Raw genomic sequence first — 24,806 nt, 5'->3', positions numbered from 1 at the left:
TGTAATTCCCAGGGGTGCAGGCTATTTTTTTTTAAGCCTGCACCCCTAAGCCCCAATTCTACACTTTTTTTCGCCACCTATTCAGTGGTGAAAAGTTATCCCCGTTTTTTTTCAAAGACTTTTCGAATCATTGCAAAAACTGAGTTTCTGCTCCATATTGAATACCCCTATTAAGAACACCCAAAAAAGCACTTTAATTTTGGGGGCAAAAAAAAAACAAAGGTGGGGGACAAACTTAAAAACTAGCAAAATGGACTCCAGGGGGGTCCCCAAGAATGCGCCAGGTGTTTTCAAGATTGCAGGTGTTTGCGGCAGATTAATTTTTTAAGTTTTTTAAAACTTCACATTAGCAATTTCAAATTATGATAGTACCCATTTTCATGTACCCCAATTTTGCTGGGACTAGTTATTTTACAGAAAAAATATTGCTTAATGCCATACTTCATCATTTATGCAAAGACGCTAATAGCAAGCTTTTGTAAAAAAAAACAACCCACAATAGCTTTATTAGGGGTACTAGAAGAACACCCCTATGGTGATCCCCTATGTTAGTTCAGCTTCTCGGGGAGGGGGGGGGGTACAGAGTGTTTTCCCCATTTTTGACAGACCTTTTTGCGGGTTTCAAATTCGCCGGGTTCCGTTTTCAGGGCTTCGTAATTGAATACTGGGATAAGTGGTGACGCGCTCAATACATCGCATGGAAAACCAGCGATGACGTTTCGCACCTAATTGAATATGCCCCTTAATAAGCCCAAATTCAGTATCTGTGCAGAGTGTGCCTGATTCATTATGGATCGCAACTGCGATTACGCACGCAATTGGGCGATTGTTGCGTACTCTCATGCATATGCATGGCAGTGCGCCTTCGCAAACCAGCCACTGAAATCGGGACTGCTATCGCAGTGTCTACGCAGACCCATCACAGGGTGATTGACAGAAAGTACCATTGTAGGTGGTGACGGGGTGGTCTGTGTGCCAGTAGGTTTGAACGCCTTTGCAGGGGCGTGCATAAAGTATCTACAACGATGGCATACGCAGCCTGAGCTCTCATTGAGTACCGGAGGGTTAGTAATTTCTGAGTAAGTTCTGACCTTATGCAAGTGTGCGTGAGGCTACGATGGTACTCAATGTTACCGATGGTTTCGCAGTCTTGCTAAGTATTAGGGATGTGTGTAAGGTAAGGTGGACATACTTATGTTGTGCTGCGATCGCAGAGGATTGGCATGTGATCACAGTGAGACTGCATTCGTAATTGCTATAGCAATCGCAGTTGCGATCTGTACTGAATCAGGCCCTTAATTAGATAGGGAAGCTATAAAGGTTATGTGGACGGTTCTGGATTCTTGTCTAAAGAGGTACGTTTTCAGGGAACGCTTGAAGGTATGGAGACTAGTGGAAAGTCTTATTGTGCATGGAAGGGCATTTCACAGAGTGGGTGCAGCCCGAAAAAGTCCGGTAACCGTGCATGGGAAGCAAGTAATTCATGTGATTGAGATACACAGGTCATGAAAAAGAAAAAAGTTACTAATTTTATTTTAAAGCAAATTACCATTATTTCTTGTATATCTTGTTTTCTTGTATTTACTTTATTAACAAACATTTCTTTCAAATGTACAGTATAAGTGGTTTTCAGATAATTACTTCTGTGGATCATTAATTAACTGGAGTTTTTTATATTTTCTGTTCATGTTTTACTATAAATATTTTGAAAGTAAATCTGACATATGTATTGTAGTTCAAAATAAGCATGTACACATCTTCTCAAAGCACTCCTTCACACTCACAGTCTGCCTCTTTGTTCAAAAGTGTAGAAGCGATCAAGATATATATGACTCTGCAGTACCTGTACTGAATGCACTAATTTTAGGAGCATATGTCTGGATGTCTTCTCTCACTACCCGATCACAGATTAGTTTTTATACCCACCCTTGGGGTATCAGGGATACCCTCTTACTGTCAGTAACCACCTGTTCCTGACTCCACCCACTGCACCATGGGCGTGTAACGTTGCTACCAGCACCAAACTCCTACTATCAGCGTTTGCGACCGCTTCTTACGTAAACCCAGTCTCCTACCACCGGCACTAAGTATGCGTCAATGAGCTGCAGCCACACCTCCTGACTGATATCAGCTGATACCCACTGAACCCTTGCAATGGATCAGGCTCTGCATGGTAGCTGGCAGAGGGCTTGAGCTTGGTGACACTGGGCTCAATCCAGAACAGCCGGATAACGGAATAGCGTTTGGTGCAATTCTGTTGTCGCAGGATGCAGATGTAGTAAGGGGCGGATTGGGAACTAAAAGTGGCCCTGGAAAAATTTCTTGAAGTGGCCTCACGTGGACGGCACCAAATCAACTGTAGGCGTAACCAACATCAAATTAGGTGGGTTAGTACATCACTATACCTGGAGACTAAATCTGACCATACACCAAATCAACTTTCTTCCAACTGTCCAACTAAAATGGTGCTCCACACACACAACCAACTTCTTCATCAGACCAGCCAACTTGTGAAGTCACAGAAGTAGGCGGACAATGTCATAGTTATGCCACGTATCCACTAGACAATATCGTTTAATCATTCATTATATTGTCCAGTGGATATGCCGTCAGTGACCAGCGATGCGCGCTCCCGCTGGTCATAGATAACTTTGCTCATCGCCCGAACCTGCTGTCCAATCTGACGATATCGTCAGGTTGTTCAGGTTCGGGGATGAGGGAGGGTGTTGGCACTGAACGATATATCGTTCAGTGTGTGTGCTTAATGACATTAACAACATTGAGCACACCACTGCCGGAGACGCACTACACAATATCACTCATGGGGCTCTATTTACTACAATCCGCATATTGAATGCGGATTGTAGTGTGATATTACCGAGTGATTTCGCATTGCGAATTCAGGCAATATCACAGGGATTTACTATAAATCCCTTGCAGGGACAGAGCTTGTGATAAAGCTCTGTCCCTGCGGATCCCATCCGCACTCTACTCGCTGTATTTTCGGAAAAAATACCGCGACTAAGAGCCCGCGCATGCGCCGACCGGCCGCTGCTGCTAAGCCCCGCCCCCCGCGATCGCGGACCCCCGCGACTCCCCCCTCCCTTCATTACACTTACCTGCATCCTCCTGGCCTCCGGTGATCTTCTCCGGGCTTCCCGATCAGGTGATCTCCCATACTGCACTGGGACGCGATCACCTGATGACCGGGCCGCAGTGCACTATGGGAGACCAGCTGACCGGAGAGGAGCCATCACCGGAGGCGCGATCACCGGTCCCTGGATTCAGGTAAGTAAAAAAAAATGTATCAATTTTTTTTTTCTTTTTTTTACAGCAATCAGCTTGCAGTCTGTTTAGACCACATAGCTGATTACTGGTACCGGCTCCCGCCTCTGCTCTCCCCGTTAGAGCAGAGCAGGAGTCCGGTAACCGGGGGAGACCCTGGATAACGCCACCTCCATGTGGCGTTATTATCACAGGGCTTCCCCCGGTATTTTTTTACTATTTATTTTTAGTAACTCTGGTTGGATCACATTTCCCATTACAATTATGGGAAATGCGATCTGCTTTACTAAAAATAAGTGATACTTAGGGGTTGGAGTAGAATTTTACTAATTCTACTCCAATTGCCCTGTAATAACTACAGGTGAAACTAAAATAATGTGAAAAGGGTGTGAAAACACCCCTTTTCACTTTATTTTAGTAAAAATAATGTTAATAAATAGAGCCCATGGAGTGAATCGTGTAGTGGATATGCCCGTTTAGATATGTGACAGATGATAAATAGCTAGATAGATACAGAAAAAGATGTTTAATACTTGAATATCTTACAATTTACAGCATTTTTCTTTGACTGCAGAAAATGGTGTTATGGTTCAGGTTAAAGGGGGGAGACTGTACCAGAAGCCCAGACTAAAATAATTCCCCTACACGTCCCTAGACTTCTGCCACAGGTCTACAAATTCTCACTCCCCTGGGCTTATCAACAGCTCCAAAATTACTTTTTAGACAGCACATGACTTTAGCAATGTTATAGACACACTACAGCAACCAGTGACCTGTACCAATATTTCTGGCATTACAACTGTGTTGATGGCTCAGTCTGTCCAGGAGGACATTAACCAAATGGAAAAGAAAATAAAGACATCATCAGATAATGCTTCTGAGCTGTAATATTAAAGAAGTCAGCTCCCCACTTATAAATCATTTTGGATGAGGCTTGAAACTTAATTAATCTCTGTAATTAGGAGATCAAAACACCCTAAAGGTAATTGTACATACATTATTGTGTGTATGAAATCTCCAGGCCATGGCTCTCACTAGCTGTGCTCACCTCCACTGTTTCCATAACTTTGCTCTAATGGGGAGACTGAGAGGAGCTTGGATGAAATAGAAGTTCTTTGGGTAATGTGTTTAACCCACTTGTCCTTATAAAATCACCCTCAGCAAAAATGTTTTTGCATACCAGTTTACTGGAAATAAGATTAGGGGGAGGGTGGGACATAAAGGACAAAGAAGGGAGATGGAGCTGACAGAGAAATTAGGGAAGGGGGGATGACATGGGAAATAAAATAGTAAGTAAAGATGCAAAGCAGAAATAATAGCGGAAGCAAAAACATTTAAATCTAGAGAGAGAAACAAGTGGAAAAATTGCACGTATGTGTAAATTAAAAATCAGAGGTGAATTTTCAGCAAAATGATAAATTATTGGATACGATAAGGGAACAAAAAGAGAATTAGCCCCATCAGCATCGGATAAAGGGCTATTTGTTGGTGCCCTTTGACCGCGGATTCAGGACAGGAATCCAGCCACCTCCTAAGCCACAGAATCGACAGCACATGTTCAGATGCCTGGGACTCAACAAGTCAATAGAGACCAAGGGGTAAATTTACCAAAGTGAGAGTTTTAAAAGTGATGTTGCCCATAGCAACCAATCAGATTCTTCTTAACATTTAACTAGCACCTTCTAGAAGATACTATTTAGAATCTGATCGGTTGCTATGGGCAACATCACTTTTAAAACTCACTTCTAAAAACTCTCACTTTAGTAAATTTACCCCTAGACAGAACTGACACTTCACACCAGTAGAGTGGTGGTAGACAAAACTGTTAAACAGGTGCAATGCAAAATAATGTTTGTAATTAGGACTGGACTGCACTCAAATGATAGAGAAGTTTTGCCTTGGGTGGTTAGTCACAGCTGACAAATGGCTGAACAGAATTCCCTGGATTTCTGCGCAGCTGCTCAGAGATAGAGAGAGAGTGCATCTGGCAGAGCTAAATCAGTCATCTACCATAACACCATCTCCCCCTGCAGCGCTCGGTGCCACTGACTGCAATCAGTCCTACTTATCTCTTCAGACTCTGAGGAGCAGTACATTTAAAATGGCGTTAAACAATGCAGGGTAAAAAAAAATGGGAGATGCATGCCTACCTGGGAAAGACATTGCAGCAAGCTGGGCTCTCAATGCAATCCGGGCCCCATAACAATGGCATCTTCTATTGTTATGTGTTGCCCTTGCCACTTCGAGTCTCTGCTCCACCTATCACCATACTCGCCAGTCAGTCCAACCTGTCATCCCCGCTGGCTGAATGACACAGTCCGGCCCATTAAGCTCAACCTGCCACCATCCTAGCCAGTCAGCCTGACCTTTCACACCAGCAGGCTGACTGACAGTCCGACTCAGGCTCCTCGACACAGTCAAGCAGGCCCTTTCAGCTCCACCCACCGCCAGCCTCATTAGTCAGCCGTCTCCAGCTCCACTCAGCTCTGCCGACTGACAGACACTGCCTGGCCCTTTCAGCTACACCCACCTCCAGCCTCATTAGTTAGCCTGCTGCGCGGCCCCTCAGCCCTGCTGGCTGATTAACCTAGTAAATATCTGCCTTCACAAAAAAAAGTCACCCGGACGCAGGCGGCCCCACAGACCAGTCGGCCCACCGGGAATCTTCCCGATTAATTTTATGGCCAATCCGCCCCTGGATGTTGTCGTTGTTTATTGCTCAAATAGTCTTAAATCTTACCCTTGGGGGTATGACAGCATGCAGATGTTACAGCAGTTCATTCCTTCTGGATGTTCAAGACAGAAGGAGAACACTCTGGGGCCTATTCATTAAACGTAAAACTTCTCTGGAGATAATTAGCTTTAGAACTCTCATGGAGTTCTAGCTAATTATAGGTGGAATTCATCATTCCACCTCTCCATAAGTATCTATTCCGAAAAGCTGTCATTTTTGCGATGACAGCTTTTCGGGAAATAGATACTTTTCCCTGCCTACACTACCTTATCGCATCTGGAAACAGTGCTGCACATGCGCTGTTACATCTGTAAAACCAGCGCATGCGCAGCACTGCCTACAGATGCGTTAAGTTTCGTACCCCCCCCGATGCCACCCCCACCCCCCCCAACTTACCTGTCCGCGCAGCAGCCTCCGGCTCCGTCCTGCTGGTCTGTCATGTGGTTTCCCAGCAGACCACATGACAGATTAAAAAAAAAAAAAAACTTTTTTTTTTGTCTAAACTTTCTTGTGCTCTGCTGGGGAGCACACATGTCCGACCAGCCTCCGGAACCTGAGGACGGAGCGGAGCGCCAGAGGGACTCGTCGGGGGACCTGCACACGTGGATACAGGTAAGTTTCACCTGCTATTCGCCACCTCACAGTGGCGAATAGTAACTGCATCAAATTCCGAAAATTGATAATTTTCGGAATTTGATGAATACCATAATTTCCACATCCCCATACTAATGTATGGGGAGTGTGGAAATTAACGCAGGGGAACTTAGCAAGGAGATATCTGTGATATCTCCTGTGCTAAGTGGCTACATGAATACCAAAATAAAGTTATTTAAGGAAAATGTCCTTAAAAACGTTATTTTAGTGTTGATGAATAGGCCCCTCTGTCTTCCTACTTTAAACATTCAAATCAACATAAGGACAAACTTGAATAAAAAATTGTGAATTCAAAATCTCATCACGACAAACCTCTGCTGTGGTTATGACAAAAACGTAACACTTCAATTGCTATTAATTCTGCTGGCTTTCTGATTTTCACAAACCTCTCAATGCATACTGTATCTGTGCCTATGTCAGTTTGCCTCTTTCCACTTGGAAATACTGGCTTTTTACCATAGCTCTCTTGCCTAGCCTCACATCCTTTATCTGTTAAATTAACTGTTGTAATTGTGCATACACATTTACCAACACTGTTCTTTCACTTGCATTTCTACAAATATCTTGCTCTTTCTCTTGCATTCATATTTAATTTATACTTCCAGTTTTCTTCCCTTTAGTTACCTTATCCAAACCATGACAATGTTTCTTCAACTCCCCCCTTCACTCAGGGCCTGATTCAGAGCCGCTCGTAAGCGGCCGCTCGTTCGTTCCGACCGATGTTCGCACAACTGCGCATGCGTACGGATTTTAATACGCATGCGCGAACCAGTCAGTGCGGGCGAAAATCGTGTGCTCGCTAAATAGCGAATGCCTGATATTTTGAGTGACAGAATGAGGCATTTGTGGGTGGTAACATCGGAAGGTGCTTGAAAACGGGGAGTGGAGATCAGAACGCAGGCGTGCCTAAAGGTCAAAACGGGTGTTTTTAAGGGTGTGCATAATTACTAAAGCAGCGTCATCGACCACGTCACTTGGTTGTTTTATAGTTAGAACTGCTCGCATGATTGTGGTAGGAAAAACCAACCACAAGAATAGCGAGCAGTTCATACGCCGTCCAATGTACTCGATTAATCTAATAAATAGCGGACATGACGTATGATGCGAGCGGCCAGGGGGCGTTTTTTTCAAAATTACGTTCGCATGTTTTGTTTGCTCGTTCAGACATAGAGGCGTTAACAGACCGCAAAGAGCGAACGGTCAATTTAAATAGCCAGCCCCTTTTTCTGGACGAGCGAGCGCAAATAGCGTCCGGCTCTGAATCAGGCCCTCAGTCTCTACCTAATCATCTGTTCTGCCCCCTGCTTCCACCTTTATCCTTTCCCCCTTGTCTCCTCCTCCCCTTCTCCCACCTCCTCTGTTTGCCTTCTTTCCCCTCCTCTCCCCTTACTCCACTTTCATCCTGTTCTACCCTAACTTGGTCCTGCTACCCCACCGCTAATCCCTCCTCCAACACACCTCTCCCTGTCACTTCAACCCACTGTCACCCACATCTCATTAACTCCCTCCCTGCCCACTTCCTAGGGGTTCCATCTCTAGCTCAGGTGCCCACACTATTGCTACACTCTATTCATATTGATCCCCCAAATTAATCTCACCTCCACGCTACAGCAACCCTGATAAATTCATTCACATATCTCCCCCAAAAACTCTGTCCCTCTATCCCTTGCCCTCTTGAATGCCAGATTGGTCTGTGGTCTCCAATCATGACCTTTTCATCTCCAACTCCCTACATCTCCTAGCCATTACTGAAACCTGGATTTCACCCTCTGACACCCCTTTTTTACTGCTGCTCTCTTCTCTGGCGGTCTCACCTCTAACACCCCTCGGCCCGAAGGTCGCCATGGTGGTGGTGTTGTGGTCATTCTATCCCCCGGTTACTCCTACCAGCTAATACCCTCAGAACCATCCTGTCACAAATCGGCTCCAGAAACCTTGTGTTTGTACAAAACGCTGCCGCTTTCTAGCAGTTCATCACTCACCAGTTCCTGTAGGTCAGGTTTTCCAGAAATGCTCAGCATTGTAGCCAGCATTGTAGACATGGGCACTGCCATCTTGTGTTTTATCATGTGATTGCAAGTCAGTCAGTCTGGGTCCAGTTTGACTACACATGACTGTTGCAGCCAATCCTCATCCAAGGTGCCCTATAAATCTTTCCAGGACCTTCCATCAGTGCCAGTTCAACTTCTGTGATGCCTATGGTCTACTTGGATTACTCCTCTCTGTATATTGGCTCCACAATACCCTCCTGCTACTGTGTCTCTGGTCAGCAAGCTGAGCTGTTCCCTACAAAAGCCTGTGTGCCCAATAAGCTTCAGGTGCTTCCACTATTCTCATCTGCTGCTGGAAAACATCCATTGCTGCCTGTCTGGTCATTTGCAATACCTGTGTAAAATCACAAGTTGACTCCCTTACTTCTGCTCTTGACTCTCTTGCTCTGGCGTTCACTACTCATCCTCGCAGATTCACACCACAACCCTGTTATTCCACATGCACCAAATACCTGTAAAGGTGTTCATGAACTGCAGAGCATCAGTGGAGGAAATCATTCTCCGAGGCAGACTTCCTTCATTTCAAATTTATGCTCTCATTCTACAGTGCTTCCCCGTCCCTCTCCAAACACTCATATTTCAAGAACCTCACCTCCTACCATTCCTCAAACCCCGGCATCTCATTGCCATTTTCAACTTCCTCCTCTGTCCTCCCCCCTCCTCGCTCTTTTCCCCTGACATTGCCACCTACTTTACATCTAAAATTTACTCCATACGTCAGGACATCATATCCCACCATACCCTCAGCACCATACCCCATTCATTTTACAAACTCTGACATCCTTCTCCCCTGTATTTGTAGAGGAAGTCATAGCTCTTATCCGGTCCCCCCCTTCCACCTCGACCCCTTGACCCTATCCCTTCCTGACTTCTCTGCTACCTCTCTCCTGCTGCCTGTTCCCATCTTGCCCACCTCCTCAATCTCTCCTTATCATCTGGCACTGTCCCTTCTGCATTCAAACATGCCCTTGTCTCCCCCATTCTTAAAAAAACCTACCCTTGATCCTAACTTAAGGTGGATACACACCTGACAGATATACTGCAGATCGAGTGATTTGCTGATATATCTGCATACACACTGACAGCCATCATCTGCTTGTGCCCTCGGGTCCCCGTGGCCTGGGGGTGGGACCCGGTGGCCAGTGGGCGGGTTGGGGGTGGATCCCAGCCCCCTCCTCGTGGCTGCCGCTGTATGTGTACGGGTGGTCTGCAGACCACCCGTACACACCTGCCAATGGACAGATGTGTCTGCAGACATATCTGTCCATCGGCTGTGCAGCACAGCCAATGCGATATGTCGGCGAACACCAATGTTCACCAATATATCGCGGGTACACACTGGCCGACGGGCAGCAGATACATTGGCCATTCAATTGATCGGCCAATGTATCTGTCAGTGTGTACCCAGCTATACTCTCCAACTATCTACACATCTCTCTCCTCCCTTTTGCTTTCAAACTCCTTGACCGTATTGTTTATGCCTTACCGCCTTTCTTTCCTTCCACTCCCCTGTTGACTAATTTCATTCTGGCTTCTGTTCTCTCCACTTCTCTGAAACTGCCCTCACGAAAGTCAGCAATGACCTCTTTGCTGCCATTCTCCTTGACCTCCTTGACACCTCTGCCACATTTGACACTGTGAACCCCACCCTCTCCTCCTGCAAATCATTCACTCACTTGGTCTACGTGGCACAGCCCTCTCCTGGCTGTCCTCCTACCTATATGATCGTACCTTCTCTGTCTCCTCTCATGATGACTCTTTCCACTAACAGTAGGCTTTCCCCAAGGTTCTGTTCTTGGACCACTCCTATTCTCTCAATATATGTCCTCTTTAGATGAACTCATCAACTCTTTTAATCTTCAATATCATCTCTATGTTGATGATACTCAGATCTGCCTTTCCTGCCCTGACTCTGCCCCCTTTCTCCTCACCTGTATCTACAACAGTCTCCTTGCTATCTCTTCTTGGATGTCCCAGAGCTTTCTTAAACTTAACATGTCTAAGACTGAGCTGATCATCTTCTCACCCACCAGCATAACTGTGAAGGATAGAGGTTCCTCATTAACTCAGTCCAGCAACAGCCTTTAGGGCTGGATAACTTGACTTTCTGCGGCTGTGTAACAGCCTTGAGGGCTGATCATTCTTGGCAGGTAGTGGCCTGTGGGCCATGGAATAAGTTGTGGCCTTTGGGCTGTGTAACAGCCTTGTGGGCTGGTAATTCTTGGCAGGTAGCGGCCAATGGGCCGTGAGCAAGATGCAGCCTTTGGGCTGTGTGGCAGCCTTGAGCGCTGGTATGTCTTGCTGGTAGCGGCCTGTGGGCCGTGGGCAAGATGCAGCCTTTGGGCTGTGTGGCAGCATTGAGGGCTGGTAGGCCTTGGCGGGTAGATTCTGGCATTGGTGCACTAGATTGTGCACTTAGGATGATGAGGTGCGGCCTATGTCACCCGGTTGACACAGGCGTTGGTGCATAGGATTGCGCAGTCAGGACGCTGAGGTGCGGCCTATGTCGCCCGGGTTGACACAGGCATTGGTGCACTGGATTGCGCACGTAGGACGCTGAGGTGTGAAAAGTGCCGCCAAGTTGGCACTAGCCGCTGGACACTGGATTGCAAACTCAGGACTGTGAGTGCACTCTGGGCCTGATTCTGACCCGGTCACAAGCGATGTGCACTTGCAACCGGGTCGATGGTGTGCCAGTGCGCATGCGCACGATGGAGCCGGCTCCATCGTGCGCATGCACAAGACCCGGATAGCGATGGGCACTCCGTCGCTCCGGGTCTCGTACCAAAGGGGGCGTGCTGTTGATGTTGAGTGACAGCATGCCCCCTTTGTTGGGCGGGCCGGGGGAGTGGCTGCCCAAACAGAGGCATTCCCATGTCAATGCCTCCATTTGGGGGTGGTCCCACAGACATCACAAGTGATGTCAGTGGGAGAGATTTCGGCTCTGTTAGAGCCGAAATCTCTCTGGGGCTTGTGGCAACGTGACCCTACCACAAGGGTTTCATCGCAAGCCCGATGGTCGCGATGGTCTTGACCATCGCGACCATCTTCCTGGCTGCTCACTATAGCTGTGGATGGTCACCCACAGCTATGCAAGCGGCCAGGAGGCCGTTCTAAAAAAAAAATAGCCCGGCCCTGAGTCAGAGCGAGCGCTCTGTCAGAGCATCCGGCTCTGAATCAGGGCCACTGTGCTGCCAAGATGACACAAGCATCTGGTAGTAGAAATGCACACCGTGCCACCTAGATGACACAAGCGGCAAACAGAAGATGTTATGTGGGCCGCGCCGTCTGGATGGTACAAACGGCAGACAAGGAATAAAGCAAACAGGAGAACTGGTCACAACCGGAAACACGTGAAAATGGCAATGAATGAAGGGCTGGCTGCAATATAACAGATACAGGGTCCAATCAGAGCAAGCCCTACAAGCATCCCTAATGACAGGCCTGTGCACACAGAGAAGACAATTAACTAGTGTGCAGCTCATGCTGCACACAGACAGACAGCAATTAATGAACACATGAGATCAGCACACAGACAGACAGGAATTACAGGCTAGGCTAAACATAGACAAGACAGGATTTAATGTAGTGTCCCAGTAGCAACTAAGACTGGGAACTGCAACCAAGAAGATCTGCTAACCGCAGATCCTAACAATAACCTCACTTCCCATAATTTCATTATCAATTGATGGCACAACTATCTCCTCTAGCCCCAAAGTGTGCTGTCTTGGAATCATCCTGGACTCCTTGCTCTCCATCAAACCACACACTCAGCACCTCTCGCAGTCCTGCCGTTTCCATCTTAAAAATATTTCCAGAATTAGACCCTTTCTTACCCTGGATTCTACTAAAAATCTCATCCACTCACTGGTCATCTCCAGATGGAGTACTGTAACCTTCTCCTATCTGGCCTCCAAGACTCCCACCTCTCTCACCTCCAATCTGTCCTCAATGCTGCTGCTCAGCTCATCTTCTATTCCAAACATTCTACATCTTTCTTCCCTCTCCTCCTCTCCTCGGTAATGCAGCAATGTGTATAAACCATGTTCTTGTCCTGCTCTGTATTGTACTGTATGTCACAGGTTTCTTGTTCACTTATTTGCTATGTACTTTGTAAGGCGCTGCGGAACACTTGTGGTGCCATATAAATAAAGGATAATATTAATGCAAATTCAATGGTAGAATATATAGGTGTCAGCTTCATGTCATTCAGCTTAGTTAACTTTAGAATTAGTTATTGTATTTTTATATGTTATTTTTATTTGGATATCTTTTCCTTTAATTTGATTGTGAAAATACAATTTGATTTAAGCTGGGTACACACTGTGCTGACGGATTCGTCGACGGGCAGATCAGCCAACGCAGCGGCCAATCAGGTAAGCTATACAGACTTACAGATCGGCCGCTAGACATATTGGCCCTCATTCAGAGGAGCTCGCAAGAAGCGAGCGCTTGTTCTGAATGAGGGCGGCCGCTTCTATTTTTTTAGTGCGGCCTCCTGGTCGCTAGCTAAGCTGTTACCACCCACAGCTTAGCGACCGACCAGGGTGATGGTCGCGATGGTCAAGACCATCGCGACCATCGGTGCTTGCAACGAGACCCTAAGGTTGGGTCTCGGCAGCCGCAAGCCCCATCAAAGCAGGAAGCTCCCCACTGACATCCACCACCACGCCTACAAAATGGGCCGAGCTGTCAATCAACATCTGGCCCTTTTGTAGTGAGCTCCGGAGCGAGACAGTTTCTCTCTCCGGGGCATGCGCAGTGCGGCTGCTGCGCATGCGCAGGACCAAAACATCGACCCGGTTGCGAGAACGCATCGCTTGCGACCGGGTCTGAATGAGGTCCATTGTCCTGTCCTGATGTCACAGCTGAGCGAGCATTTGCATTTGCCCACCCAGCTGTAACGCCTGTCCCTGCAGCAAGTGTACGGACATTCGGCCGACCGCCCGTACACACAGACAGATGTGCCAATATATCTGCAGGTATAGCAGCCATCTACTGTGCTGCAGAGCAGATGCAATATGTCTGTGAGCGACATTTTTCACAGACATATTGGCGGTACTCACCCGCCGACGAGCTTGCGATATATTGCCAGTTCAATTGAATGGCCAGTGTGTACCCAGCTTTACAATCCTATAGTTTTTGTTTCCAGAGATATTTAGTACTGTGCAGATCTTTTTCTTTAATTACACACTTTTAATTTATGGGGGAAAATAAATACTGTTACTGCCTTAGGCTTAGTTTTGTATCCTGGATCCGGCTCACTCTCTCATTTAATCTTTGTTTTACTAATCAATATTCAGTGCCAGAGCAAACAGAACCACATGGTGCTACAAGCACATGTGCATTCATATCCATGACACATACCTTGACTAATATATGAGAGTACAATGAAATGCCTGATATATTTTGCTACTGTATCTGCTACAGAAACTGTATAGTTATTTTATACCTTTGTATTTATATATTCCTATTAATTTTTAATTTAAAACATAGCAATTTGTTAACATTTTTAACCACTAAACTAAAAATTATTTTCTACAAAAAAATAATCAAAAAATGTTGATTTATTTTTAATTGTTTAATAAAGTCAAGAACATCTTTTTAAAAATGTATTTAACTATTTTAGTGAGAAAAAAATATAAAATATATAGTGAATAGGACTAAGGAGCAGATTCAGAGGCGCTCGCTAGATACCGAACGCTCGCACGATGTGTATGTAAATTGTGTAGGCAGTGCAATGCATTAGCACACCCAGTATTTCTTAGAGAGCAATCACATAGTGTATGCAGACACCCACCAGCCTGTCTTAAGACGCCCACTTGTGCACGTCATGTACAGGAAGTGTATGCAACCATTGGTAAATCGGGTAACATCGGATGCGATCGCAGCGCTTGAGGTTGCCCATACACTGCTGCGAGCACTTCAGTGTAAAAACAAGCCAGGTGACGTGTACTATGATGCTGTCTTTTAATTATGCACGCCTCTAGAACGCTGTTGAGATGCTCAGGCACGCCTGCGTTTGCACCTCCACTTCCCCGTTTTTAATGGCCAGCCCCTATTACCACCTGCAAACGGCTTCCCCTGTCACTCACTCTGTTGGGCTTTCTATGTGCAGCAAGCGAACGCATTGTGAACTTTCGCTAAGGTATGCGCACGCGCACTGCGATGCATGCGCGCAATGCATACACAATGCATACCATTGGCAGCAGCGAGCGTTTGAATCTTAGTGAGCGGGTTTGAATGACCTCCTAAGATCGAAAACTGTGCATTAAAAAGGAGAAATTTTTTGTCACCATTTCTATTCACTATATATTTTATATATTTCACTATGTGTATTAAAGTTATTGTACAATTTTAATGGTGTATACACACGATACGATCAGTCAGCGATAGCGATATAAGCACCATAAGAAATTGATTACAAATGATATTTTATTTTATATTTGTAGCGCGCCTGCATGCAGCTTTGCAATTGCGATCCTTGCTGAATCACCTCCAGAGTTCATTTTTCATTAATCCTTTGAGATTTGTGTCATACTTTTCCAATAATTATATATTATTTATGCAATGGATAATTTTTCATGCTTCCCCCATTTCTTATTGCTCCTGCATACAACCATCTATATATCTGTATGGTGTTAAAGCAGGGGTGGACAAAATACAATCAATGGGCCTTATGTAACCCATCAAGTAATTTAGTCCATCCCTCCACCTCCCCCCTCTACAGTTTGTGGCTTACTCCCAGCTCCACTAAACTGTGCATCTCAAATGTCAGGGTCTTGGATGGGTCATCAGGAAGTTTGGATCAGAAGAAGGTGGTCAGCATGGAGCTGGGAGCAGAAGAAGCAAGGTTATGCACTGGCATCTGAGGGGAGAACCTGTGCCGAGGATGCATCACATTACTACACTTTTCCTACAAAACATGGGAAAGTAACAGTCAAAGTCAGGAGGATACATTCTTCAGGGCTTTGCGGAAAAGCTAGGTACTGAATGTATGTGTGAGGCGGGATCCTGATGGGTATATTTGTATTTTAAAGGACATCTGGAGGGGGCTGATTGCCTATATAAGGGGTATGTGGAGAGGTCTGATGGCATGAAATGGGTATATGGAGAAGTTTGATGGCGTACAAGGGTAGGGCCGGCAACAGAAATCTTGGGGCCCAGTACACATGTTTTTGGGGCCTCCTATCCCCTCCCAGTAGGTACATGCAGGTTGGCATTTGACTCATCCCCTGTGTCTCTCAGCCTTATCCTTGCCTCTCCAGTCTCTTCCTCATCTGTGTCACTCCAGTACCATCCCTGTTTCCAGCCTCATCCCCTGTACCTCTCCATCTGCAGCCATCTACTTATATTTCCTGTATCTCTTAGCATCATTATCCCCCCCACCCATGTATTTCAGTTTTGTCTGCGTCTCTCAGATTCATTTCCAAGCACCCGTGTCTTTATTCCCGTGACCCTGTGTCTCTCAGCTTCATTTTCCTCAGCCCTGTGTCTCTCAGTTTCCCAGCCCCTGTGTCTCTCAGGGTCATTTTCTGCAGCTGTGTCTCTCATCTTATCCCTAGCCCCTGTGTCTCTAAGCTTGAATTCCCGGCAGCCCCTGTGTCTCTCAGCTACATTTCTCCCAGTCTTGTGTATCCCCCTCTTCCCGGCCCCTGTATCTGTCACACATACCCCTTTTTCCCAGTCCCTGTGTCTGTCACAACCCCTCTATCCCAGCCTGTGTCACATCCCCCCTCTTCCCCAGTCCATGTGTCTGTCACATCCCCCCTCTTCCCTAGCCCCTGTGTCTGTCACACACTCCCCTCTCCCCCAGCATCTGACACAAACACCCCCTGTGCCTTCCTTCATCTGCAGTTCCTCACTATCTCCCCCGTGATTCTCTAGCCCAGCCCGGCCCCAGATAACCTATGCCCTGGTGGCTCAGAGACTTGGCCGGCGGCTCCTCCCTGATTCAGCGGCGCGACGTTGTGATGTCACACACACATTTACCAAAGAGATCTTATGTAGAGTTGGAAGTAAATTGGGCGTGTTTTGTCAGCATAGATGGTATAATGGTTAGCATTACTGCCTCACAGCAATAAGGTCATGGATTTGATTCTTACCATGGCCCTCACTGTGTGGGCTATGTATTAGAAATGTGTGCCAACCCCCGTGTTTTGGTTTTGGATCTGGATTTTTTTTTTTTTTTAAATTTATAAAATCTGCTAAAATCACATCATTTTTTTTGTTCCTACAGTATTATTAGCCTCAATAACATAAATTTCCCCTAGTTTCCAGTCAATTTTGACTACCACACAGCTCACAATATTGTTTTCATCCAGTTTAGGCCCAAAATTTGCACCAAGCTAGCTGGCTGACTAAGCTAATTGGCAGCAGTGGGAGGCACAAACATGTGGCAGTTCAGCTTCCAACATGGCACATCAGGAAACAAATGTTTTTATTATTCAAGAGGCCTGAGGGAGTTGGAGTATGTATGTAGTTGAAGGCAGGGACAGGAAGGGTTGATTGGTAGCAAATTTTATTTCATTTTTTTATTCCAAAGTAAATTTATGAGGGAGAAGGGGAGGGGAGGAGGGGAAGCATATACAAAAAATATTTTACTCATTCACATCAGTCCTTGCCCCCAGAAGAATCCTTGAGTACCATGCCTGCTGCTGCTGGGAGTGAATGGGACCAGGTAGACTACTACTGTAGTAGTGCTTTCCAAAACAATTGACTGTTAAATAATCCTTTGCAAAGATTCCACTTGAAAAGCATTTCCCAACCTGTACAGTGACATTAAAAAAACATAATTAGTGGCCTCCAAAATGCCACTGTCCACTTAACCACAGATATGTGGACAAGCCGAACAGAGCAAATGCAAGATTTAAGGTTTAAGTCTTACGTTGTGTCTTTCTTGAGAATCCTTGAGTACCATGCCTGATGCTGCTGGGAGTGAATGGGACCAGGTAGACTACTACTGTAGTAGTGCTTTCCAAAACAATTGACTGTTAAATAATCCTTTGCAAAGATTCCACTTGAAAAGCATTTCCCAACCTGTACAGTGACATTAAAAAAACATAATTAGTGGCCTCCAAAATGCCACTGTCCACTTAACCACAGATATGTGGACAAGCCGAACAGAGCAAATGCAAGATTTAAGGTTTAAGTCTTACGTTGTGTCTTTCTTGAGAATCCTTGAGTACCATGCCTGATGCTGCTGGGAGTGAATGGGACCAGGTAGACTACTACTGTAGTAGTGCTTTCCAAAACAATTGACTGTTAAATAATCCTTTGCAAAGATTCCACTTGAAAAGCATTTCCCAACCTGTACAGTGACATTAAAAAAACATAATTAGTGGCCTCCAAAATGCCACTGTCCACTTAACCACAGATATGTGGACAAGCCAAACAGAGCAAATGCAAGATTTAAGGTTTAAGGCTGGGTACACACGTAAAGATTTTCTGTCCAACCATCCAACTAGTTGATTGGTTGGAATGAAAATCTGGTAACATATGGGAATAACTGATCAGCAATTTGCTCCTAAATGCCAGAAAACAGATGAAAATGGTCGTCAGACAAGTTTGATAAATGTTTGATCTAAACAATTTGTTCAAACAGTTTTTGTCCATTTTCCAGCATTTGGGAGCAAATTGCTGATTGTCATTTGCTTTCATACCTTACCAGATTTTAATTCCAACCAATCAACTAGTTGGTTGGTTGGACACGTGTATGCACCTTAAGTCTTACATTGTGTCTTTCTTGAGAATCCTTAAGCACCATGCCTGCTTCTGCTTCTGGGAGTGGATTTTCATCCCAGAAGGGGACCAGGAAGACTACTAGTAGTGTTTTCTAAAACAATTTACTGTTAAATAATCCTTTGCAAAGATTCCACTTGAAAAGCATTTCCCCTGTACAGGGACATTAAAAAAACATAGTTAGTGGCCTCCAAACTGCCTTTGTACCTACTGTCCACTTAACCACAGATATGTGGACAAGCCGAACAGAGCAAATGCAAGATTTAAGGTTTAAGTCTTACGTTGTGTCTTTCTTGAGAATCCTTGAGTACCATGCCTGATGCTGCTGCTGGGAGTGGATTTTCATCCCACAAGGGATGAAGATGTTGTCTCTTTCTTCCCAATGGACACAGATCTGAAGAGTTGTAAAGAGCTGTTGGTAAGCAAATTGTCAACTCAAGTGGCACATGATGCAGCGATGGCTGTTTCTCCAGCAAGTGCATCTGCCGAGAAAAACTAAACTTTTAAAACACCTGCTAGTGATGTAGATGAGTCAACACAACCAAGTTTTGACTTTTGACATCTGGTTGGGTCAGAATTGCCTACAAATAATGACACCTCTACGTGACTCCATCTGATATGGTCACCATTCGAAGAATGGTTGAGGACTATTTAAAAAATGTTAATGATAGCATCCAAATAGGCTGTCAGACAGTCCATTTGACTACTGGCAGGAAAAAAAAGGTAATTTGGAGGCCCTTGCACAAACTGGCTTTGCTTTACTTGAGCTGCCCACCCTCCAGTGTGTACTCAGAAAGACTTTTCAGCACAGCCGGGTACCTTGTCAGTGATAAGCCTATGAGGCTAATTCCCCAAAATGTGGAAAAGATGATGTCCATCAGAATGAACTACAAATTCTATGAGAAAGACCTTTACCGTCAATTACATGCAAAAATTACAGAAGCGCCTGCAATGGTGGATTCCAGCAGGGGCAAATTAATATTGTGTGAAGATGATGTATACACTGATAAGGGTGAGGAATCGGATGATGATGATGGTGACAACATCTTGCCTCTGTAATGCCAGTTTGTGTATTGAGAGATCATTGCCAGCAATGTCAGCTGCCCATTGGTAGCTTGTTTTGTGGGGGCCCAAACAAACCAATCGCTTCATGATTGAGGATATTGTTGATGAAGGTGTTGATGGTGAAGATGGCAGGTGCTTGAATCCAGCAGAGAGAAGGGAGCTAGCTGATGCTGGACTGCTTATTGTTACTTTTTTAGCCAAAGTTTCTGAATTTTGCAAAAATGTTTTTTGATGGATGGCCTGCAGATGACATAACAGGGTGAAGGTTCCTGGATGGTTAAGGTCCCTATCTCTACTAATTTTGGCTTTACAAATGGTACAGATGCCTTCACAACTGTTGTCAGGATTTGGGTTAAAATAATTCCACACCCAAGATGTGACTTTTCTGGTCTTATGTCCAGGCATCACCCCAGCCTATAACCCCAGTTTATATCATTACCCCAGCCTACACCATCACCCCAGATTATTCCAGCACCCAAGCCTATATCGTCAACCCAACCTGTGTTGTGTATAAATTACAGCTGTGCTCCCTGTTAGATTGGGGATTCATTGTCCACTTTAGTGGATGTGAGCTTCATTTTAGTCCATATCACCACACCCCCTACACATCTTCTGACCGGAGCTACAGGAGGATCAGATGCACTCTGGAATATGGTTGCATGGAGTTGCCCCTCTGACTCACTGAAATTCAGATAGAGGGGCCATGGGTAGGGAGTAGGGACACTATATCAGAGAACGCAGTTCTAGCTGCTTTATTCCATTTATTAAACCATATCCCTTATTTTCACCTTTTGAAAATATGTTTATGTGAATCTCAGCTGAGGCGTTTGTGATGTCATAATGTTTAATGTATTATGCATGTTACTTAGCACTTTGTTGTGGTCTTGTAGTAGGCGTGTAGGAAAGAAGTGAAAAGTTGCATTTTTTTGTGGCTAACGTTGTGTTATCAAATTGTAAAATTGTGAACACATACAGTGTCACAAATTAATTTAATACATGTTGAATATTACACTGTGGTTTCACTTACAGTGTCACAAGATTTTTTACAAATACACTGTTTCCACTAACAGTGTCAATATTTTTTACAAATACACTGCGTTTTCCACTTACAGTGTCACAATATTTTTTACTGGTTGGACACAGCAGCCCCTGGATGGACACAGCAGCCCCTGGATGGACACAGCAGCCCCTGGATGGACACAACAACCCCTGGAAGGACACAGCAGCCCCTGGATGACACAGCAGCCCCTGCCCTAGATGGACACAACAACCCCTGGATAGACACAGCAGCACATGGATGGATGCAGCAGCCACTGCCCCTTGGATGGACAGATCAACCCCTGGCTGGACACAGCAGACCCTGGATGGACACAGAAGCCCATGCCCTTGATGAACACAGGAGCCACTGCCCTTGGATGGACACAGCAACCCACCCCAGGATGGACACAGCAGCCCCTGCCCTGGACAGATACAGCAGCTATTGGATGGACACAGCATATCCGTTCACTACACTCTCCACAGCCGGAGTGAAAATTGCACCAATCATGGGAACTTTTATATAATCCAAATACCGCGAGAATCCAACAGTGGGAGGATGACATTTTGCTTCGCTTTGAGACGCGAGTCAGGCACGAAAACCCAAGCCGGACTCTGTTTTCGCCTCGGATCTACAATTTCTGGTGGGTCCAGTTCTCTGAGAACCGGACACGCTTATCCCTACTATGTATATTCTCCCTGTGCTTGTGTGGGTTTCCGTCCGGGTACTCTGGTTTCCACCCACACTCCAAAAATATATTGGTAAGTTAATTGACTACTGACAAAAATTATCTCTAGTCTGTGTGCCTGCCCAGCTGTGATGTCAGTGCAGACATCTCGAGCAACAGATTGGTAAGTGAGTATTGGCTTACCAATCTGTCTGCAGATCCTTTGTTTGACTCCGATCACTGATTAGCACTGTGCTCTGAGTGAACCTCGGGAACATAAAAGCTATGCTATGAGCTCTTTGGAAAAGTAAGAACACCAATGTAAACTTAAGATCTCAATTTTATGGGCGTTCAGTGGGTCGCCCGTACACACAGCCAGACGTGCCAATATATTTGCAAGATATATCTGCATTGGCTGTGCTGCAGGACAGATACAATATGTCTGTGAACTACACTGTTCACAGACATATCATCTGTAAACACCCGCCGATGCATCTGCTGATTGAACGTCATATCACATAGTGCGTACCCAGCCTTACAGCCATTGCAACTTCTTAATTAACACTTTAGAGATAATACTTTTGAAGATTGCAGTAAAAAAATGTATGCAGTCCTTTTTCTAGATTGGTAAGCAGCGCCTCCAAACACCCACTCAAATCGCAGCCCACTAAGCCCCACCGCTAATCACAAAAAAGAGCATGGTCTTGAAGCAGTGGGCACGATAGGGGATGTACCCTGGCCCCCTGCTGGACCAGTCTGAGCCTGGAGATAGGAGAGTGAGGAATGCAGGGGTGGGAGGTGGAGAGATCTGAGAAGAATGATGGGGAGAGGCATGGGAGACAGCGATTGGAGGAAAAAAAGTAAAACCAGGAGGTTAAAGGAATATGGGGAGACAAGGTAGAGAAACGGGAGGAATAGGGGAGACATGGGAAAGAGAATGATGGGTGGAATAGGAGGAAGCAGCAAGAGAGATGAGAATGTGGAGGAAGAGAGAGGACAAAAAAACCCCTGCAACTTCAAGTACCTAACGACCCGCGAATGACATGTCCAGAATATTATTTATTAAAGTGGCAATCCTACATAAAAATTTGGTGTTTTTATATTAAGTCAAATAAGAGAATCTTAATTTAATTAATCAATTATATATCATATATTGTGGATCCATTTACTTACATGTCAAATAATTAAGTGTAATTAAAGGTTCAATTGAGTTCAAGTGGACTGTGATGAAGGCTCCTGCACACTAGTAACATGCAGGCCAAGGAAAAAGGGGAGCTGGAAAACATGGGAGATCTTCTCATACATAGGGTGGTATTCAATTAGTTTCGCAAGCTGCGGAAAAGTTTTGCCTGCCCAACTTTTCGCCTACATAGTGTGATTTGGACACGGAAACTTATCGTGCGCGTCCCCGCTAGTTGCCGTATTCAATTCCAAAAACGTGAAAATGGCAAGCGGCGAATTCAGAACAGACGGAAAATGTTGTCAGAATTGGGGAAATCACCCTGAACCCCCCCAAAAAGATGCACTAACACTAAGGATCAATGTAGATGTGGCCGAATAGCCCTAATAAAGATATTTGGGGTACTTAAGTTGTTTCAATAGCTTCTTATTAGCATCTTTGCACAAGTGGTGAAGAATGGCATTAAGCAGTTAATTTTGGTTAAAATAAGTAATCCTGTCAAATTTGGGGTACTTGAAAATGGGTGCTAGCATATTTTAATGTTCATAAAGTCAAGTTTACAAAATCGTGAAAAACCACCCTCATACATGAACCTGCAATCCGCAAAACACTTGGCCCCTCACAGCACCCCAAGAAATCTATTTCGCTAGTTTTTATGCTATTCCCCCCACTTTGTAATTTTTCGCCCCCAAAATGAAAGTAATTTTTTGGGATGTTAAGTTTTTTTCTCTGGATTTTTTGACTCAGTTGACCTTTGGGGGGCTGTCCCAAGGGTCCTGAGTGGTTTCCCCACCTTTGCACCCCAAAATAAACATGTTGCACTTCTGTTCTCCTGCTATCCTTAGGCGAATCTTTTTCGCCTATTACATTGCATTGACTTTTCGCATAGGCGAAAACTGGCTGGAATTTAATTTGGAGATAAGTTCCGACCACTCAAAGTCCCGATCCATGATACTTTTCCCGCAGAAAAAGGCTTTTCGCTTCTAATTGAATATGGCCCATAGTTGGGCTCCCAGATCCTCCTCTCATAAACCTTCTTATGAAAAAGCTATTTCTACAGCATCTGAGGCATGCGATAAACAGGAGCAAGGAAATCCAATAAATATTTGTGAAATTTGAATGATCATTTGAAAATATTTAATTTCTACTATTTTTTAATTGCAAAACATTCAAGACGTGTGAAGATATGTGGTCTTCAAGAAATAGAAAATTATCGCAATCATCTTTCACGAAAAACCTTTAATTTCCTGCTTATACATATGACTAATATATATTAATGTAATCACATTTTTTATCGCATGATAAATCCGACTAACATGACATGCTGAGTGTCTGAGAGCCACTGTATGTATGTGTCTGGCAACCATACCCTGTAACTGTTTTCCCTCCAGATATACTGTAGATTTTAAAGAGAAAAAAATTATAGCAAAGACAAATGAGCAAACACAAACTTAAAAGGTACTTTACTAGCTGTTTAAACTTCTAGTGGTATTGGTACTTTAATAAAACAATCTTTTACATTTTATATACTTATAGGTCAATAGGTCAACAAAACTGATTCTCACAAAACGGAAATTAAAAATATATATAATAATGTTTCATTAGTTAAATATTTTTGCAAAAAACAGGTTAACGTGGGCATCAGTGGAGCCAATATAGACTATCAGTAGTAGTACACTGTAGAAATTAAGTATGAATCATTGAATTTGTGCTATATTATTCTTCATTTTCTTGCAGTCAGAGTACCATTACGAGTATACGGAGTGTGACAGCAAAGGTACCAGATGGCGTGTGGCAGTGCCGCATACACCAGGACTTTGTACAGGACTGCCAGACCCAATCAAGGGCACAGAATGTTGTAAGTACATTTAGAGAATAAGTTAATTGAAAGGGCACCAATATTTTTTCAATTGTATGGGTAATAGTGATTGTAGTATAAAGTATGGATTCCCTTACCTACATCTTCTGTTCCAACTCCCTAAATGCAAAATGTGTGACAGTTGGAATGGAAAACGATTGTAATCATTTTGATGGACAAGCGCAGTTGAAATAATACAATTTGCAGAGATAAAAAAACACTGATTGTATTTGCATTCAACTCTACATGTGATGAGCCTTAATGTGTCATAAGTAACGCCAGTTACCCTATAGAATGTAGATGTCAAGTGACACTACCTGCCTGTGTAACTATTAGAGATGAGCGGGTTCGGTTTTCAGAGATCCGAACCCACCCGAATTTTCTAGATCCGAGTCGGATCCAAGCCGGGTCGGATGTTCCCGCCTTACTCGGATCTCTCAAATCGAGGCAAAACCATAGAGACGAAATCTCGCGCCTCGCAAGCTTTCGTCTCTATATATAAGGGACGCGGCGGGTGCCATTTCACTCCAGCTGT

At 44.7% G+C, this 24,806-nt stretch overlaps 1 protein-coding gene across 1 annotated transcript in view; it reads left to right on the top strand.

Moving 5' to 3' along the window:
• The window catches only part of ELAPOR1 (endosome-lysosome associated apoptosis and autophagy regulator 1), a 529,163-nt gene that overhangs the window by 19,122 nt on the left and 485,235 nt on the right, over nucleotides 1-24,806 (top strand). Inside the window, exon 2 of the mRNA XM_088445747.1 lies at nucleotides 24,151-24,271. Coding sequence (XP_088301873.1) covers nucleotides 24,151-24,271 — 121 coding nt within the window. The remainder of the gene's footprint in view (nucleotides 1-24,150; nucleotides 24,272-24,806) is intronic.

The sequence above is a fragment of the Taudactylus pleione genome, unplaced genomic scaffold (assembly GCF_031769625.1).
Source record: "Taudactylus pleione unplaced genomic scaffold, aTauple2 ptg000387l, whole genome shotgun sequence".
NCBI lineage: Eukaryota > Metazoa > Chordata > Amphibia > Anura > Myobatrachidae > Taudactylus > Taudactylus pleione.
This window is presented reverse-complemented; position numbering and strand designations above follow the sequence as displayed.